The following is a 19,709-nucleotide window of genomic DNA, read 5'->3' as shown; positions in this document are numbered from 1 at the left end:
TTACGGTTTATCAAGATCAAAAATGTAATATACAAAAAAAAAAAAAAGGTGTTACTGTTGTGGAGGAGGAAGAGGAGGAGGGGGGGGGGGGGGGGGGCAGTTGTGGTTTTCAAGGCGACTGAAGTTGAAAGTTTCCACTCGGCTTTTGAAAAGGTTGAGGTGAGATGGAGCTCAAAGGTAAAGACGGGGAACTACTCTTTAAGTCAATTTCTAGAAAGAAATTTAAATAAAGAAGCGGAACAAAAGTAGAAAGGATATCTGGTCGCGGAAACTGACTTCAGGGCTGTAATGATATCGGAATATTGGTTTAAAAAAAAAAAAAAAAAAAAAAATATTGAATTACCGCAGCAGACATTCACCGCAGCAGCCCCCCTGAGGCTTTAAAAATGGGAGACCACGCTGTGTCTTTATGCGAGTAACTAACCCACGTACTCTATATAATTCAAAGTGAGCCTACACAAATGTTGAAATGATTGAAAATGCCCGTCCTTATGAGCTTGTATAGCCTGAAGCTTATAATGCTCACCTGTTCGGGTTCTGTTTGGGCTCTATAAGCTCTATAATTTTTTATATCCATACAATGGATTTAAAGTTTTTTTTTTTTTAGGTCGAGTAGAATCTATCTCCGTTGATCAGCTGTTCGTTAGTTTGCTGCTTCCATGTGGAGGAAGGTCTGGCAACGCAAGACTACCGCTTTCACAGTTAAAAAAAAACAAACGAAATCAAGCACAAAAGTATTGTTTTTAACAAAATTGTTATCAGCCTAAAAATATATTCTCTTGCTATGTTGTTTATCTTACTTAGATTTTATAAGCCCAATCATTTTTGAGAGAATCAAAATCAAGTGACTGCAATTTAATATGCTACTTCAAAAACTTAAACGGTGCTGGTATGAATAGACCATAACTAAAACTGCACTCAGAACAACCAAAAAACAACCAAACGGGAACGTTGCGTGGAGGTACAGTGCAACCACAGGAGAATGTTCCCTGGTTGGTTCCCTTAACGTTTAGGGAATATTATAACCCTCAGGGACTGTTCCCTAAACGTTAGTTTTTGGTCTGGTTCGAACTAACCTTTAGGGAACCAGAAACTAACGTTCCCCAACGTTCTCTAAGCGTTCTGTGTTAGTGGGGATGGCTGTACTCCAGCTGTAGCGCCATGGGTTTGTGTTTTTTTTTTTACAGGCATATCTGGCAACCCGGCCATGGCTGTCAAAATAGGAGGTTGATATCAATATGTACGATAACAAGAGACAGGCCAAAACACAGACAGACATTCAGTCATGGAACGGAATACTGAAAAGAAGAAACCATTGTTGTCAGAAAAGAATAGTATTTCAATTTAGACTGTTTCCTTACTATATGATGACATATTGTGGTAATTTTTGGATTTAATCAAGTAAATATAGACTATAACATATTGCACCTTTTTAAGTGTATTTCCTATCACTCTCTCAATCATATTTTCATTCAAAACAAAAGCCACTTTCCATAATAGGCATGAAGCAAAAAATACATTTCTGCTGGACTTTGTTTTTTGTTGTTGTGTGACGTTCAGGGGGGTCAGCCTGCAGGAGTGTGGTTCAGGCATGAGGTTCCCCTTCAGCCTTGTCCTGGTCTCATCATCCACAACTGGATCCATTATCCGGAACTGAAGCCATTTCGAGCCTGTAAATATTTCAAGGGTTGTTGGATATGGGAGTTTTTGTATTTTTTCTAGGCTCCAAAATTGTACTTGCATATCTTTTACATATTATAGTTTCAAAATACTAAACAGTTAAATGTAAATTGAGGGGTCTTAATGGCTTTAAATACCCGGCGTTTATTCTGAAGAAGCTTATTTCATGCCATTTTTCTCCTAATTAAATAAGTAAATGATGAAAAAAATAAATAAATGGGAGTCCACAAACCAATGGGTGACGTCACCATGGCTACGTCCACTTCTGCTATACAGGCTATGGGAGGGACATTGAATTAATGTGTCCACGTGCAAAGATGAATATATGTTTGATTACTGAAAATACAAATAAAAAGAGCTTCATTATTGGAAATCTTTAATACAATAGTGGAAGAAAATATTAAGTGCACAACTATTTTCAAAATTGAGAAAGAAAAAATGGTGGAAAAAAAGACTGTTCTCATATTAGTTTGTCTGCTCCTTAGAGTTAACCAAAGGAAATGTACACTTGCAAATAGCAGTTTGTTCAGGTTGGTTAAGGGGAGTTAAATGCATCCTTTTCCATCCAATGTGAACAAAGACACACTGAACTGCTCCTGGTTGAATATGTACAGCTCTTTATTTTAATAAAACCATTATTTATATACAGTTCAAGTGAGACAAAGTTGCATGGTAACCCTCTGCTGTCTCCATGTATGTCCACCAGTCCTCTACAGTACAACAGGTCTCTTAAAGAAGAAACATAAGACGATGCAAAAAGAAACAAAACCCAAGAAATTCTAGCATATTACACTTTTTTTTTTTTTAATTCATATGTAGTTTGAATTATATTTTGAATCATACAGTGATGTATGTGTGTGTTTTGTGAAGGGGAGCAGGTAGTGTTTGTAGAGCTGGGAGGTCCAATTCAAACACAGACCAGCCTTGAATGTCACAACTAACCAGTAACTAACAGATGTCATTCTGAAAATGCCACTTGACAACACAAACACATAAAACACACGCACACACACACACACACACTTAAACTTGCACTGTCACTACTTAATCACAAAAAAAAATATATCAAAAAGGGTGACAAACAGACAACCTGTTTAAACCTGCGGCTGGTGACATAAAGTGATGATGCGAGGCACAACTCAAAGGCTTACATGTCATGTGCAAAAAGCTTTATTGCAGAGTCCTGCGGTGTGTGTCACCACACTGGGGGAGTGTGGGGGGTGCATTGAGTGATCTGAAACTGCGCTGCATGGTGCTGAGCTGATGCACACACACACACACACTGAAACACACAGAAAGTGTGTCTTTTAGCAGGCAGCGTGAACCAGCCGATGACGATGATTTACAGAGGACAGGCGCTTCCTGTTTTTAAACGTGTTGTACTTCAGCTGTGGTCCAGGCACACAAAGACACTAGTCTAACTTCAGTGGGGGGACGAGAGGCAAATACACATCACCAACGTTATAGGACAGGACACGGGGAGGAAGTCAAGTCCACCAAACGGAAAGTCAGCAGCGCAACACACATCTAACAACTCCTCACAGACATTAACAGCCGATGAGATTCCTGCACTCATTTCGTTTGATGAACAAGTCTGTGCAAAATGGGGCAACTCACAAAAAAGTTGGGATCAACAGTACGATGGTACTTCACTTGTTTTTATCCGATTATCGAGAAAAGCTGTGTACTAACTTAACACGGTTCTAGCCTAACTCATCAAAACCTGGCTGGGCAAAAAAAAAAAAAAAAAAAAAAAAAAAAAAAAAAACCCAACCAACATGTGATGTAAACGCAGGCCCCGCCCACTGCTCAGGATGAAGCGACACATTAGCCACAGTGTGAACACCAGCGTCACTGACACCAGACACCAGACCAGCGGCCACAAACCCGAAACCGATGAGTTGCGGCCGAGGGGCCCGGTGACCACTGACTGCGGAAATCAGACTAAAACGGGCCATCTGTTCTCCTACCACGGTCGATCTGTGAATCGGTCTCTCTTGCTTGAGATAAAAAGGCTGAGAGGAAAAACGGGCTTTTCCCTAAAACGGGTTAAATCGCTGATCTGCAAGGCTGCACGACCTCTCCGACAGACGCGGTAACCGCGTTCCGATCAGCAAGGACACGCGATCCCAATCGCCTCGGGCGGCGCTAAGCTCCGGACGCAGAGACGCCGGCGCTGCAAAAACAGTCTCGGGAAGGAACTTGTTTCGGTGGAACATTTGCTCCCCGTGAAAGAAAGGAAAAAAAAAACAAAAAAAAGAAATAAAAAACGCCACAAACCATATTAAATGAAGGGAACTGTTGACACGATACAGTAACGTGGGACCGCAGATGTAAATTAGCTGCATAGCTAACTGTGGTACAGGGCTTGAACTGTGCATGGTCCCTGACGAATGAACTAATTAAACTAAAACAGGAGCTATTTATGCTGCAAACGAACGATCAGCATGTGTGTTCAAATCGAGTGTGTGCTCCGAGCAAGTTTGGGGGAAGAGGAGAGGCTCAGCAACAACCCTTCATTTGACTCCCAACGAGTCCCGTTTGTGTCCTTTAGATAAATATTAAATAAATACAACATTTTAAAGACGCCACACTCCACACCAAGAAGTGGAACACCAACCAGCTGAAATGTACACCGTATGGTGCGTGTGTGTTTAACAGCAGTTCACCTCATGATTTACTCCAGTTTGAATGACAAATATACTTTAAAACTTTTTTTTTTTTTTCTACAGGCGGCGGATAACCTCTTCGCAGAGGGTCCCAACAAATGTAACAACGCAGTGCTCTCAGAGACCCCCGATAGTCTTCAGTGGGAACGTCGTGTGCATTTCAGGTTTTCTTGACTCAAAAGCCCATTCCGAGACGGAGGGCTGGCTTCATGGAATGATTCAGGAGACAGATCTGTACCCAACTGGGAAACACCCCAATGAAAAAGCACACTGAGGACGGAATCAAACTCAAGAGGACAATGAAGGAATGACTGAAGTTCTGAGGGGGGGGGTGCAGAAAACAAATAACAGATTCCGCCTAACATATTTAAAAACTCACATCAGCAGATTAGGACTCCGGAGATGCCTTTTAAAAGGAGGACTTGACTATTTCTTTCCCTGACCCAAACCGTTTCGAGACTGGGGATTCCCACGTATGGTTTTTGTCGCAGAAGTAGCCACATTTAAAGAGACGACGAGCAGAGCTGTAGCTAGAAAGAGTGCTGACAGCAGGAATTTGAAATCAAAGTCGAGGATTTGAGTAGTAACTGGTATCCTCTGTGGGTCCCGCGGGTCCCGCGGTGGGAGTGTATGATACATTCTTCAGCCTCTCCCAGCTACACTTCACAGTCCAGTGCTGGGCCTCTGAGCAGAGGGCAGGTGGTGGGAGATAAATAAGGCCTCTTATTCCTTTTCACACCGCTCACGTCTCACTGACAGACCCCCGTCCAGGGTGCTGGTTCCAGCTAAAGCAGTAGTGACACGGCTCTGGGGAAGAGGTTTATCACAGCGGCTAAGACCCGATACGTCCCCCATTGAAGTAAAACGTCTTTTCTCAGGTGCATGGGGCCGTCCCCGGGGCTGGAGGGGGGGGAGGGGCGGAGGGGTGGGGGTCGGTCTGCTCGAGTCTGGTAATGTGTGATGCTTTTCCTCTGATCTCAGCTCAGCGCTTCAGCACCGGGCTGCCTCGCTCCGGATCTTTCTGTAACGCCTGCAGGACCTGAGCAGACGGAGGGAGGTACGGTTAAAAAGGAAGAACCAGTATCGATCGAATCAACAGAGTGAAAGCAGAAAATCCATGTGGTTCTTCTTTACAGATGAACTAAATGTCAGACTGACTGACTGAGTGACATGTGACGTGCATTCTTCTTAGAAAACAACTAGTTCTTAGAAACGTCTCCTGATCTATTGTCTCTAAAAGTGTATTATTCAACTCAGAATATCCCAATAGTCAGTGCAATCTAATCTCTATTCTTCTGGAATCGCAATAAATGAAAATCGCAATACAAATCCAACCGGCACCCCAAAAAAGTGTGGAAGCGATAAGACCCTACCTGCGCCCACTTCCTGTTGCGGCTGGTCATGTGGATGGCGGCGATGTGCTGGAAGAGCTGCTCGGCGGGGATGAGGTCGGGCAGGCGCGTGAGGAACTGAGCCATGTGGATGAAGTCCATGGTGGTCAGGACGTCCTGGTAGAGGCGCAGCAGGCCCAGACCCGTGCGGAACAGGAACTCCTCGTTGTCCCGGCAGAACACGTCCCACACCCGGCACGCCAGGTCCAACGGCAGAGACTTGCTGTACAGGGTGAAGATCCTGGGACACGAAAAAGATGACACAGTCACTCAATGCCGACAGATGAACAGAACATCTGCAACTGCATCTAGTTACACATTACTAAGCATTTCAAAATCTTTTTTAAAAGTTCTACCTCTTCTCCACCATCAGATCCTTTACTTAAGTAAAAGTACTAATACCACACTGTAAAAAAGTCCTGCACTGAAAATGTTCCTTAAGTAAAAGTATGCAAGTATCATCAGGAAAATGTAGTTAAAGTATTAAAAGTAAAAATCCTCCCATTGTAGAAAGTGTAAAGGATCCAACCAGTTGTGTGTTTAATGGTCTAATCATCTCAGCTGGACTTCTTGGCCGTTACACTGTTGGCTAGTTTAATTTATAATAAAACATCAGATTTTATAAACTACATGTGCAGAAATCTTAATGTGTAAAGTAACTAAAGCTGTAACAGATGAATGTAGTAGAGTAAAAAGTCCAATATTTCTCTCTGGAATGTAGCGGAGTAGAAGGAGAAAGTGGCATGAAAAGAAAAGACTCAAGTGAAGTACAAGGAGCCCAACATTTGTACTTAAGTACAGTACTGGAGTAGATGTACTTAGTTACATTCCACCACTGCCTCTCAAGCATGGCGTTGCGTTTTAGTCCGTAGCTTCTTTGTCCTGTGCACCAATGTGAGGTTCAGGTACCGGAGGAACATCCACACGCCGTCAAAACACAAAAAAACACAGAAACTCACCAGTCGATTAAATAAATATCGGGGGTCAAGTTGTTTTTCTGGAAATGTGCAAAGAGCTTTGGTAGGTTTTCTTCAAAGAACACTTCAAATGCAGCAAAGTAAGTCAACATCTGCGGAGAGAGAGGAGAAGGTGGTCTTAGAGATGACACACACACACACACACACACACACACACACACACACACACACACACACACACACACACACACACACACACACACACACACACACACACACACACACACACACACACACACACACACACACACACACACACACACACACACACAGGATTGGGTTCAAGAAGCAAGGCAGCGAGCTGTCTGTGGGAGACGAACAGTGATTTCTGTGGTGTCGATGTGTCAGAGATCTGTGTGTGGAAGGTTTTCATTAAATCTGCGCTCACACACACACCTCCACTTTAATGAGTATGTTCCTGTGTATCATTCCAATATGCAGCTTGCACACTACTTTGCACTATTACCTTTTGCACTTTACATCCCACTCCATGTGTACTTGTCTTGATATTAGGTCTCATTTGTATATTTTTATATTATGTTGATATGTGCCTATACGTATATTGTTGTCTATATTGTACAGTATGTGTCTACATTACTATTTGTCTACTGAATGTGTACTGCTACATGTCTATTTGTTGAATGTATAGAGAGTTAACACCTACAGAAGTCAAATTCCTTGTGTATGTTATTGGCCAACAAATGGGATTCCGTAAAGTTCCCTAAATAAAAAGGTATCGAGGGGTACTTTTGCCCTCGACTGGTAGGAGCTCGGTCTTATGCTGCCGTGGGCCCTTATGATGCTTCATTGGAAGTCTCCTTGATAATCGATTTATAATTTCGGAGTGTCTATTTGCACCCCCGGTACGAATAGCCTCGACCACACAGCTGAGTTATTCACACCCTGTGACGTAACAACAAAAACACGTTGCTCGCGTGCACCGAAATCATGGCGGATGTTCATCTTCCATGACAGCAGAAACCGGCATATTAGGAAAGTTTTGTCTCTAAGGTTTATAACAATTGAATTTCTAGCGGAAAATGGATACTACAGTTGCGCTTTCTGTCTTCAGTGAAAGCATACAACCGTTGGTTTGTGAGAAGTGAACTGCTAGGTGAGTGGTTAGAGCGCTTACCTTTGGTCTGGGAGTTAGGAGTTCGACTCCCCTGTGAGGGGATAATTTGCATGCAATTGCGCAAGTCAGGGCCCGCGAACGCAACATTTTTTTTTGCAGGGTGTAAGGGGAAGACTCATGAATAGGCCTGCTCTGGTTGGGTTGGTTAGGTTTAGGCAAGAGGAGTGGGATTGGTTATGGTAAGAATGTCAGAGCGATAATATTCCAAAAAGGTGTAATACATGAGTAGTATGGATAACTGTGTGTAAATATATGCCAAGGTACTGTAAATGCACAGGGGTGCAAATAGCATACATTGATATTTGTACCAGACAGGGTATTAATAGAACACATTGCTGTGTGCACCGGCGGGGTACGAATAGCATTCATTTCTAATTGCACCAGGGTACGAATAGCATACACTGCTAATTGTACCAGGGGTGCAAATAGCCTCACCATTATAATTTTGAGGAAATAAAAAGACCAAATAATCTGGTTCCAACTTAAATATGATTATTTGCTTGTTTCCTGAGTCGTCTACAATTTCAAACTGAATATCTTTGGGTTTGTGACTGAATTTAAGAGGGGGTGTGCGCACAACTACCTTGCTGCTTAGACATATTGCTTCTAAGGTCAAGAATTTACTTTCACACCCCCAAAATGTAAAATATGTAAACAATAAACCTAAACAATCTGATCTATTATGTAACCGAGTTGTAATGATTCTAAAGCCATGTGTGTAATGTGTACTTACAGGCACTCTGTTAAGTGTCTGTGTGTGTGTGTGTGTGTGTGTGTGTGTACTGACAAGGCTGTGGTCGACTCTGAAGAAGGCCATCTGACAGGGCTTGTTGAGCAGGTTGGCGAAAGCTATGAAGGCATCAGCTGTGTCCAGGTTCAGGATCAACACTGCTGCGATGAACGACATTCCCTGCACCTAAACACAAAACGGAAAAATAAAACCCTGTGGTCTTACGGTGGGCTTGTGTGTATAAAAAGTGTTATTATGAAGCGTACACCTTGACATTTTTTTGAAAGCGAGGGCAGAGAAGAGACACTGGCGGTAAGTTCACACCCACTGAAGCTGAATTTTGCCCTACGCCCTCATTTTCACTGCTGATAAATTTAAGATGGAAAGAGAGATGAAGTGGTGACGCAGACATATGCAGAGAACCAAAACCTGTGTGTGTGTGTGTGTGTGTTTGAGATGGGTTGGGGTCACTGCAGGAAGTCACAGTCATTTCTACCTATGCATACACAGCGTGGGACTGCAGTGAGGAGCAGCGAGCGGGGCAAACCGCAGCCTCTGCTCTGTGAGCACCATGTGGCTTTAAAGAATTAGGCTGTAGTGCAAACACAGGTTCAATGTCAGAGCACGGCATCAAAGAACATCCAAAACGCATTTCATGCCACTGGCTAATGAGAGTTTCATGCTGGACACAGATGATGATCACCATCACCGTGAATCTGTCACTGACCGAATGTTACACATTCCTCTAGTTCAGTCACGGGCATGTGATTTGTTATTAATAACGGCAATTAAAAATGTATACCTACCTGACAATATCTAATTTAAAACAGAATCAAGAACATAAATACTGACAGATTAAAAAAAAAAAAGAGAAATGCCCCTTGTGTGTTATTCTACTTCTAGATTAGTTTAGAGGCTGAGTGTTGAGAGTCAAACCTTACACAGTGCTAAGCATAAGTGAATACACCCATGCTAAAGTTGACTCAAAAGAGGAATAAAAAAAGAAAATCATCTTTTGGAAATTGATCTTAATGCCTTAATTAATTAATTAATAATTAAAAAAATGAAAAATCCAACCTTCAAGGACACCAATTTTCTTTGTGAATGAATAATGTATCGTAAATAAATAAATGTTCTTCCTTAAAATACAGGGGGCATAATTATACATACCCCTATGTTAAATTCCCATAGAGGCAGGCAGATTTTTATTTTTAAAGGCCAGTTATTTCATGGATCCAGAATACTATGCATCCTGATAAAGTTCCCTTGGCCTTTGGAATTAATTATCTAATTGGAATTACCCCCCCCATCATCACATACCCTTCACCATACCTAGAGATTGGCATGGTTTTATTTCAGTTAGCCTAATGGCTGGTTTGATTTGCATTGAGAGATGATTTTTTGCAAAGTACCCCTTGCCAGTCTCTAGGCCTTTAAAAATTAAAATCTGCCTGCCTCTATGGGAATTTAACATAGGGGTGCACTCACTTATGCCCCCTGTATTTTAAGGAAGAACATTTATTTATTTACGATACATTATTCAATCACAAAGAAAATTGGTGTCCTTAAAGGTTGGATATTTCCTAATTCTTTTTAATTAAGGCATTAAGATCAATTTGGCTAAGCGACTCTAAAAGGTGCAGTAGACAAAGTGGCTATAAAAAAGATAAAGTACTGAATGTGCATATGTATCACAGCAGGATGTTATGTTATGTGTGTGGGACTTACGTAGCCGACGTCTGGCCGGTAACAAGTGTATGCTCCCAGAATGCTGTGCAGCACATCATGATATGGCCCGCCCTGATGATAGACAAAGAAATCATGAAGTCAATGGAACACACACACACACACACACACACACACACACACACACACACACACACACACACACATACCCGTTTTTATTACTCGGTGAGGACTCATGACATAGCGAATGACCATGGGGACCCTTTCTAAACTACTATTTCTAAATGAGCTAGAGACATGGTTTCAACTCCAAAATTTCTTTTTTGTTTCTGGGATCCTGAAAATCACTTAAAATGTTAGGATTTCACAAATAAAGGTCAAACCTGACTTTCACCAACCCTATGGGGACACATGGCAAATTCTTTAAATATTTATAATATTTATACCCCCATTCCATTGAAATACTCCTCCTTCTATTATATAAATTTTTTTTTTTCAGCTATAAAGACCTCATATTTACTTTTTATCACTCGTTGTTGTATATTACAGGTGAAATAATTAAAATAGCCACCAGGTGGCGCTTCCATGGTTTTTGTTTTTTATGTTTTGATGCTCCTCTTGCCTGTCTTAAGTTTGTTTTGGCCATTTAATGTCACAAATGTTTTCTGATTCTGCAAGGGTGGACAAGCTGGTTTAAAGAGAGTAGCTCTGCTCCATAAACAGACCTGCTATGCCCTATCCTCCACTCAAACTCCAGACTACTGACATCACAATAAAACCGCTGATCATATTTAGACCCTATATACCCTCATTGATAAACATATAAAAGAATATACATGCTTTTTTTATTTACTTTCAAAAAGCTTTAGTGTATATTTGACACAATACTGTTCTACAAAGCTACTGAAAGTAATGTAAAGGGCATTTTAATGACTTTTTAATGAACACAGGACTTTGTATGCTGTACGAAAATGTAAAAACAAAATGCCAATTAGAATTTGGCTAAAACTCATTTGAGTTGTGTGTTTGAACCAAGTGCACTCCATACCAGCGAGGTGGGGGTCCGGTCCACTTACAAAACAAGAATTAAATCAATAATATAACACACTATCTTGCATCCAGAGTTCTGTAAGCTTCTCCTACATGTCGAGAGGAAAACTAAATGTAATGCAAAGAGGTTGAATTAGGCCAGTTTATCAGAATTTAAAACCAAAAATAAGCAATTAAATGTTGGACACATCTAAACATAGTGACCCCCTCTCATATTATCAAGTGCCAAGAGATGAACAAAAATGGACACCCGCTTACCCAGCTGAGTTCACAAACCTGTTCCACCAAAGCATCAGGAACATAACCAACAACTCAACTAGATTACACCACAGCTTAAACAAAACTACATCATCTATTTTCCAATGGATGATGTAGTTTTGTTTAAAAACTACATGTTTTGTTGCTCTAAATCAACCGGACACCATAGCAGATTATTTGAGCATGGTTACGGATCGGCACAGTACAGACTGAGTGCGCACAGCCTTGCCATTGAAAACAGGTGACAAAGGAAAACCTGGCTCCTGTAGAGCAAACGCTCCACTGATTGCACCCTTAGTGAGCCTAAAACAGAGCCAAACTTCCTCACTTAACATGTCAAATATATAAACATTTGGAAAATATATTTCCAAAGAATATATATAAGAACCAAAAGGTTTTCTATAGCTCTCAGATTAAATTAAATTACCAGTCCTACTAGGAGAAGAAACTAAGAGCTGTGAGCAGGCAGCAGTCTGTGTTGCTTCCATAAACGGAGGGACAGTGAGTGATAGCAGTCGCCTGCACCTTGTACTTGTTTTGTTAATTTTTCTTTGTTTCCTGTCGGTATTGTTCCAACCAACCTTTGACTTGTAGTACTTTATATATTCTAGTTCATTCAGGAAATGCCACAGAAGCAATGGTGTTTACATTGCAGATTAACTTTATTATCACAACTCATCCATATACAAATTCATTTGTCCTGGCTCTTTGCTTCCTTCTCCTTCACCTCTTTCTCTTACTTCCTACAAACCTGTCTGTCTCTGCCGACCTCGATTTCTCTCTACAAACCTTTCTCTCTCTCTCTGTACGTGTTTCTCTCTCTTTACCTCTGTTTCTTATTTTAAAAAAGGTTCAGGAACGCTTTCTCTTTCTACACACCCATCTATCTCTCCCTACATAGTCTCTCTCTCTAATATACATACCTGTCTCACTCTCTAATCTACATACCTGTCTCACTCTCTAATCTACATACCGGTCTCTCTCTACATACCTGTCTCTCTCCTTTCTACATACCTGTCTCTCTCTACATACCGGTCTCTCTCTACCTACATACCTGTCTCTCTCATTTCCTACATACCTGTCTATCTCTACATACATACCTGTCTATCTCTCCCTGCAAACCTGTCTCTCTAAAAACCTTTCACTCTCTCTACAACCTGTGTCTCTCTCTAACTCCATTTCTCGAACCACCCATGACCCACTACCACAATGTTCTTTAGGATAAAAATTTAAATTACATCACTCAATGAAATAATAGTCAGAGCATGTTGACATATTAAATTTGAAAACAAAAGAGCTATAACAATCTTAATAAAATGTCTTTGCATGCTCAGATATGAGCTGAATTGAAGTTAGCGCTGTACCTAGTTGTGGGATTGTAGAAGAACTTAGATGGCAAAAAGGAATTATGTTCAGTGATTACAATTTAGATTTCCATTAGTTATTTTCTAGACGCTTTAAAGTGTCAATGCGGTTCTTCACATAGAACTTAACTGCCTTCCAGCTCCTCCTTCCCTAAGCACCTCTGAGGATCCCTTGATAGATGCTTCACACTGGGCTTTGCCAGGAACCCTGCCAGAGTTGATGTTGTCCATGAGATTGCTCTCCACAGCCTGGACCTCCTCTGTGCTCCACTTCTTTCTCGCCATTTTTGATGAACCTTAGACAAAGAAGTAAGGCCAATCAATGTAAAATTGCTTGCAGAGTTTAAAGATTAAAAATCTAAAATGATGGGTGTCTGGACAGTAGTAACTAGGTGGTTTCTATTGTCGTGCTAATAATAATAATAATAAGTAATTTAGACTGAAAAAAACTGTAAAAGTGTGGTTGTTACAAGGGGACTAGATGGCAACTAGATGGTTGCTAGATGTTACCTCATAACCACCTAGGGCTGCACAATAGAGACACAGCACATCGCGTCATACTCCCACCAGAGAGGAAAACATCTTTCCGCTCTACATTGACTTGTATTGGATGAAGGTGCCTCATCTTCAATTTTGTCTGCTGGCAAACCGAAACAGTCCTAAAAGCTGCTGTGTGGTGATATTTACTACCAACAATGTATAGAACCCAGAACCTAAGTTTTCATAAGTTGTGGAACCGAAAAACTGAGCTTTTATGATGACAAAAGTGGATATATACGTGAGGAATCAGCAGAGAGAATGGTTAGACTGTGGGATTCTGACACTAAGCTAACAATATGCCCAATGTTACGTTTGCATCAAGCATTTTATTAACAAGTCAAATATCCAAATGTCAGTTTTAGACTAACTACAGTCTGTAAGGTAAGCTAACACAGGTAATGTTGGACATAACTTTAGTTTAGTGTCAGGATTCCAGTCTTCCCATTCTTCCTGCTGATTACTCATGTTTCTGTTGTTTGCTAGCAGACGGAATAAAGAGGAGAAAACCTTGACACAACACAAGTAATCGGAGGGCAGAGAGCTGTTTCCCCCCTGGTGGGGGCGGGACTTAAATACGCTTTGTCTCTATATGGAGAGAAAAAAAATAAATGCTTTTCTTTTTGTCACAATATACATTTTTACTTAAATTTAAAATTCATGATGATGTAATATTTTGTTGGGGTCTTTTTTCCTATATCTGAAAAACATGATTTGTAGGCCAGGGTATCTCTGTTTCTTCAATCTACATATTGCACCTGGCCATATTGTGATTTTGATAATATTTTTGATTAATTTTTCAGCCCCATAAGTCCCTAACAACTACTTAGCAAAAACCAAGCAATGCTCTACCAACCACCTGGTTGGTACTGCACTTCCTTTTTTAGCCTTGATCTGGCTGCAAGGAAGTACCAGTTTCATTTACTTACTGACAAAATCAGCTTTATATCACATAGGACTACGTAAATAACATGAGACATTTGTACATAGCTGACCAGATCCCTTTTAGTTAAGCTCACATGCAAATTCACAATTACTTTTATGGCTTTGTAAATCATTGTCCAAAACCAATTTTTACGTTAATCTTGATTGCTATGCCTATGTGAGTACTGACGAAAAATAAAAAACGAGCCAAATCAGTGCTAGCAACACAGAGCTGCTGCAGCTAATGCCCAGAGCTCCCACTGAGCTAAAACGGCAGTTTTGGGGGCATAAGATAAAGTGTGTGAGAGTGCCTTTGTGTCTCTTAACAGACACAAAATGCAATTAAAATGTCTGTACAACATGAACAGGGCCCTTACATGACAACTAGATGCATTTGTGTTCAGCCCAGCCTCTGTAATAATCATCACAAAGCAGTTCCCTGTGTATTTGTAGCATTTATATCCATTTTGTGTGTGATCCATCTAGCGTTGGTGAGTAGGAGTCTTGTCTGTGTTGATTGTTGTGGTTTCCTTAGCCGGGCTAGCAGGCCCGGCCGGCGTTCCAGCTTCTGCTTCCTGCCTGCCCTCCTGGCTTACCGTGGCCGACAACAATCCAGTGGCGCCCGCTGGTCTGGTGGAGGTCTTCAGAAGACCATTCAAGCCTTTGCTGTGAAAATTTTTATTTTATTTCCCCCTCAAAAATAGGTAATTGAGCACTGTAGTGGTTATGACCATATTAATGACTATGTTACTACATGGAAACGGGCCAAATGATGCCTGTTTCTTGTACAGTAATAGCGTTACTGAAGGCTAGCTCTAGCTCCATAGTTACATTACTCCAAGCTTCTTCCTTTGTGAAGACCTCCGCTTTTCACTCTTCACACACGACGCTCCTCCAACCTGCACACTGTTTACCTTTTCCTGCTACAACTGAATTCAAACGGGACTTCAGCACGAGACTACAGCTAGCCGTCTGTAACACTATTTTACTGTACAAGGCAAACATAATTTGGTCCGTTTCCATGTAGTTACATAGTCACTAATATGGTCATAATCACTACAGTACATTTACAGTACTACTAATACATTTTTGAGGTGGGAAATAAAAAATTTTGCAGCAAAGGCTTGAATGGTCTTCTGGAGGACATCCACCAGACCAGCGGGCGCTCGTTGGATTGTTGTCGGCCGCGGTAAGCCAGGAGGGCAGGAAGGAAGCAGAAGCAGGGACGCCGGCCGGGCCTGCTAGCCCGGCTAAGGAAACCACAACAATCAACACTGGCAAGACTCCTACTCACCAACGCACACAAAAATGGATATATATGCTACAAATACACACAGAACTGCTGTGTGATGATTATTACCAAATAATTATACTAATAATATTCCTGGCTGAACACACTCACTCATCCCAGACGCTAGCTAGCAGCTAAGAGGATAGGTGAATTTAAACAATGGCTAAGTTGCTTAACGCATCTTGTTGTCATGTAAGGGCCCTGTTCATATTGTACAGATGTTTTAATTGCATTTTGTGTCTGTTAAGAGGCACAAAGGCACTCTTTATCTTATGCCCCCAAAACTGCCGTTTTAGCTGAGTGGGAGCTCTGGGCGTTAGCTGTATTAGCTCCGTGCTGCTAGCACCGAATCGGCTCATATTTTTTTGCTATCGACGGTACTCACATACAGTAGGTATAGCAAGATTAATGTAAAAATTGCCAGGAGTTCTCCTTTAATACTATTGATTACAGAAAAATGCCATATCATTAAAGACCAAATTTAAGTACCGGAGGAGTAGCCCAAATCCCTTCAGTGGTAGTCAGCCAAATTTGTATATTTTCTGAAAATGGCTCAGAAAAGTATTGGTCTAGAGTTTAAGATGTTGGGTCTTAAAGTTCAATGAGGCTGTGATTAACCTAGAGTTTTAAACAAGCGCAAATTTACAATAGCTGCGACCACTTAGTGCTGTGGAACCGGTACCAGGTCCGTCGGACTTAACAGGTTAAAACCAAGACAATTTCCCCCACTACTGTTATTGTCAGACCAAGTTGTGCATTGGATTGTATGTGAACTTACAAATACACTTTCTGCTCGCTTGAGTTCAGGAACACTTATGTCCTCCTTTTTCAGGGACGGAACTTAGTTCAAGGATCACTGTAGAGTCAGAAGAGCTCTGGTCCATTTCCTGGGGATCAAATACAAAAAAAAAAAACAATTGTTGTTAGATAAACTAAATGTATGCCATTTACTTATTGATAATTTTTCTGTTAAAACTAATTGATTTTAGAATTCCTCTCCCACTACATTCCATATTAGTATTACTATACACCACATCTAACGTACCTAGTATAACCTGCTAAACTGACTGACTCTACTCAACCTTTTGGTGACCTTTTAAAATCTGTAGTCTTTGACACTGATGATGATGATGGATAAAGCCTAACAAACATTTTTTTCCAGATTAACCTAATGATGAAAATGTGACATATTATGGTGGGATTCATGTAGGCTTATTATTACTTGAGATTATGTATAACTCTGTGATTTTATAAATAAAAATCTATAATACAATGACTTACACAAAGCAAAACCTTACTTGGAAAAAAAAATATGAAACCTACGACTCAGGCTAAATACTGATCATCCTGCAATGGCCCACTTAAGCCAGTTATGATGCCATGTTGTTCAATAAAAACATGATGCAGAGAGAGGAAGGGATTGCTAGGTGTGTTTGCTTAAAAAGTAGGAAGTTTACATTGGCATGACAGAAAGGTAAGCTATGTTTGATTTGTGTTGCAGGCTAGTTAACTTACGGGCGTGAGTTTAAGCAGCAGCCATAATGAACCGATAACATGTATGAGGGCCTATGGCAAGAATGCTGTGACTGAATGATTACAGTTGCTAAGTATAATAAAACATAATGCTAATGTTACTAGCTGCAGCTCTTCTTATGGTGCTGTTCAAGGTTTCTTCCTAAGAGGGAGTTTTTCCTCGCCACTGTCGAACTGCTTGCTCTTTCCGGGAATTGTTGGGGCTTTGTAAATTATAGAGTGTGGTCTAGATCTAATCTGTAAAGTGTCTCGAGATAACTCTTGTTATGATTTGATACTATAAATAAAATTGAATTGAATTATGATGCTGCTGAACTTTTCTCATAAACTTGTAGCTGATGATCCCATTATTATTGAGGGTGCAGTTATAGGCAGTCATTACAGGTAGCTGTTGGACTGTTTACATTTTCCACTTTAAAAATACATAGACAGGAAAACAACATTTAAACAAATAGCTAATATTTCTGCCTTGCCGCAGTAATTTATAACTATGAAGGTAAATATGGTGCAAAAACGTGAGAGAAAATGGTCCACCTATTGAAAAATATTCACATTAAAGAATTTCACAAATGTGTAGATTGATTTTTACAGATACAATGATAGTTTGCAAACTTGTAATGCAACATTTACCCATCATTATTTAATATAAATAATAATAATATATAAAAATCAGTAAACGTTGCATTACAAATTTGCTACTGTCATTGTATCTATGGTAAAATAAATCTACACATTTGTGAATTAGTGTTATTACATTCAGATCACGGTTTTGAGAATGTTTTCTATGAGTGACGATCTCAATTTTCAAGTTCAGATTTTTTTATTTTCTCTGGAAGCTGGTCCAAAGATCGACACCATAGTGGTTAAAAGCTGCTTCCCCCTGTTTTGTTCTGACAGTAGGTTTCAGTAGTAGTTGCTTATGTTTTAATCTAAGGTGTCTTGGTTGAGAATGTTGTTGGAATATGTCATGCAGGTAGTTCCCATGGAAGGTCCCATCCCCTTTAGTGTCTTAAAACTAACAGAAGAGCCTTAGAATCAATTCTGTATTAAATTGGGAGCCAGTGTAAGGACTTTAAGACTGGCGTAATATGATCTGTTCTTTTTTTGTTTTAGTAAGGATCCTGGCTGCACTATTCTGTACCATTTGGAGAGGTTTTAAAGTCTTTTTAGGAGTCCAGCACATTGCAATAATCAATCCCACTAGAAATGAAAGTATGTATGATTTTTTTCAAGATCCTCCTTTGAAATATATTCTTTTAGTTTATTGATATTTTTAAAATGAAGGTATAATGATTTTATGACTGTTTTAATGTGACTGCTAAAATTTAAGGATACCAAGGTTGTTTTTTTACCACTTTCTTTGCTATTAAGCCCTTCCTTTAAAGCAAGGTAGAAAGTTTGCATCTTTCCTCCTCATTTCCAAAAAACTACCATCTCAGTTTTATTTTTGTTAAGCTGGAGGAAGTTCTGTGACATCCAAGTATCTATTTCTTCAAGGCACTGTCAGAGAGTGTTAATGGGGTTATAGTCATTAGTAAAGATATGACAGGAGATAAATGTTTACAACAGAACTTAAATAGATCAAATTGAAACGTTATAAAGCATCAGGGTAATCTCATTTGGTAAACTATAAGATGGCAGCCATAAAATGTTGAGGATGTTTCATATATTGCATTGTTTGATGTGTGACAGTGCATGACAGGGTTTTCCCTGAGATTTCAGAGCGCTTAGGTGCAATGACGTCACACATTCATTTGCATATTGGTGATGTCATCTAACAGTTATTTTTGAAAAAGCTTAGCCGAGTTGTTGTTGGTTGCAGCTAGGGAAAGATCATTAGAAGCAAAACTTGGAGGAGCTTGTCACTAAAATGAGAATAGCTTGTCCACCTTAAAGGTCAGCCCACGGTTGGTGAGTGAACCTTAGCTAAAGTTGTCGCTAGCTCTGTGCCGGGCTGGCTAACCGTTTCACTTTAAACCAGCAGGTAGCAAGCAGGACACGGGAACTTGGCTTGGGTCTTGAGGAGTTATAGCAATTACCAACAGATATACTGTACACAGACTAAAATTCTACATTCACATCTATTATGCAAATGATTATTAACTTTATACTCACAAACACAAGTCCCTATCTTTTTCACCTCTCTTTTCCACCACACACTATCTAATGTGTGGGCTGTACCCTGGGGCTGCGTGTGCAACATGCATGGGTGTGTGTGGTTGTGACACTGTTTGTGTCCATCATACAGCACGTGTCCAGAAGACAACAAGCAGGAGCCCCTCCTGTTCATCGGCTTCTATACAGTCTATGTTCGCAGTCCAGATGATGTCCAAATTGTTTTTATGTTTATACGCTTTGGCCCTGCCCCTAAGCTCTATAATGGCAGAGATAACCCCCATGAGACTCAGAAAGTTGGATTTATCAACAAAAATGCAGGTGGAATACTCGTACTATTGGGCCTTTGCCATGCAACACATCAACTTT

General features: G+C 40.4%; 1 protein-coding gene across 4 annotated transcripts in view; it reads right to left on the bottom strand.

Moving 5' to 3' along the window:
* Nucleotides 1-5,263: 5,263 nt before the first annotated feature.
* tbc1d14 (TBC1 domain family, member 14) overlaps nucleotides 5,264-19,709 on the bottom strand; it is a 66,916-nt gene continuing 52,470 nt past the window's right edge. For all 4 annotated transcript variants that reach the window (XM_028606172.1, XM_028606173.1, XM_028606174.1 and 1 more), the window contains 5 exons: nucleotides 10,311-10,382; nucleotides 8,640-8,768; nucleotides 6,700-6,809; nucleotides 5,723-5,981; nucleotides 5,264-5,388 (listed from right to left, as the gene is read on the bottom strand). In XM_028606172.1, the coding sequence (XP_028461973.1) occupies nucleotides 5,332-5,388; nucleotides 5,723-5,981; nucleotides 6,700-6,809; nucleotides 8,640-8,768; nucleotides 10,311-10,382 (627 nt within the window). In that variant the 3' untranslated portion in view covers nucleotides 5,264-5,331. The remainder of the gene's footprint in view (nucleotides 5,389-5,722; nucleotides 5,982-6,699; nucleotides 6,810-8,639; nucleotides 8,769-10,310; nucleotides 10,383-19,709) is intronic.

This window comes from Perca flavescens, chromosome 19 (genome assembly GCF_004354835.1).
Source record: "Perca flavescens isolate YP-PL-M2 chromosome 19, PFLA_1.0, whole genome shotgun sequence".
Taxonomy (NCBI): Eukaryota; Metazoa; Chordata; class Actinopteri; order Perciformes; family Percidae; genus Perca; species Perca flavescens.
This window is presented reverse-complemented; position numbering and strand designations above follow the sequence as displayed.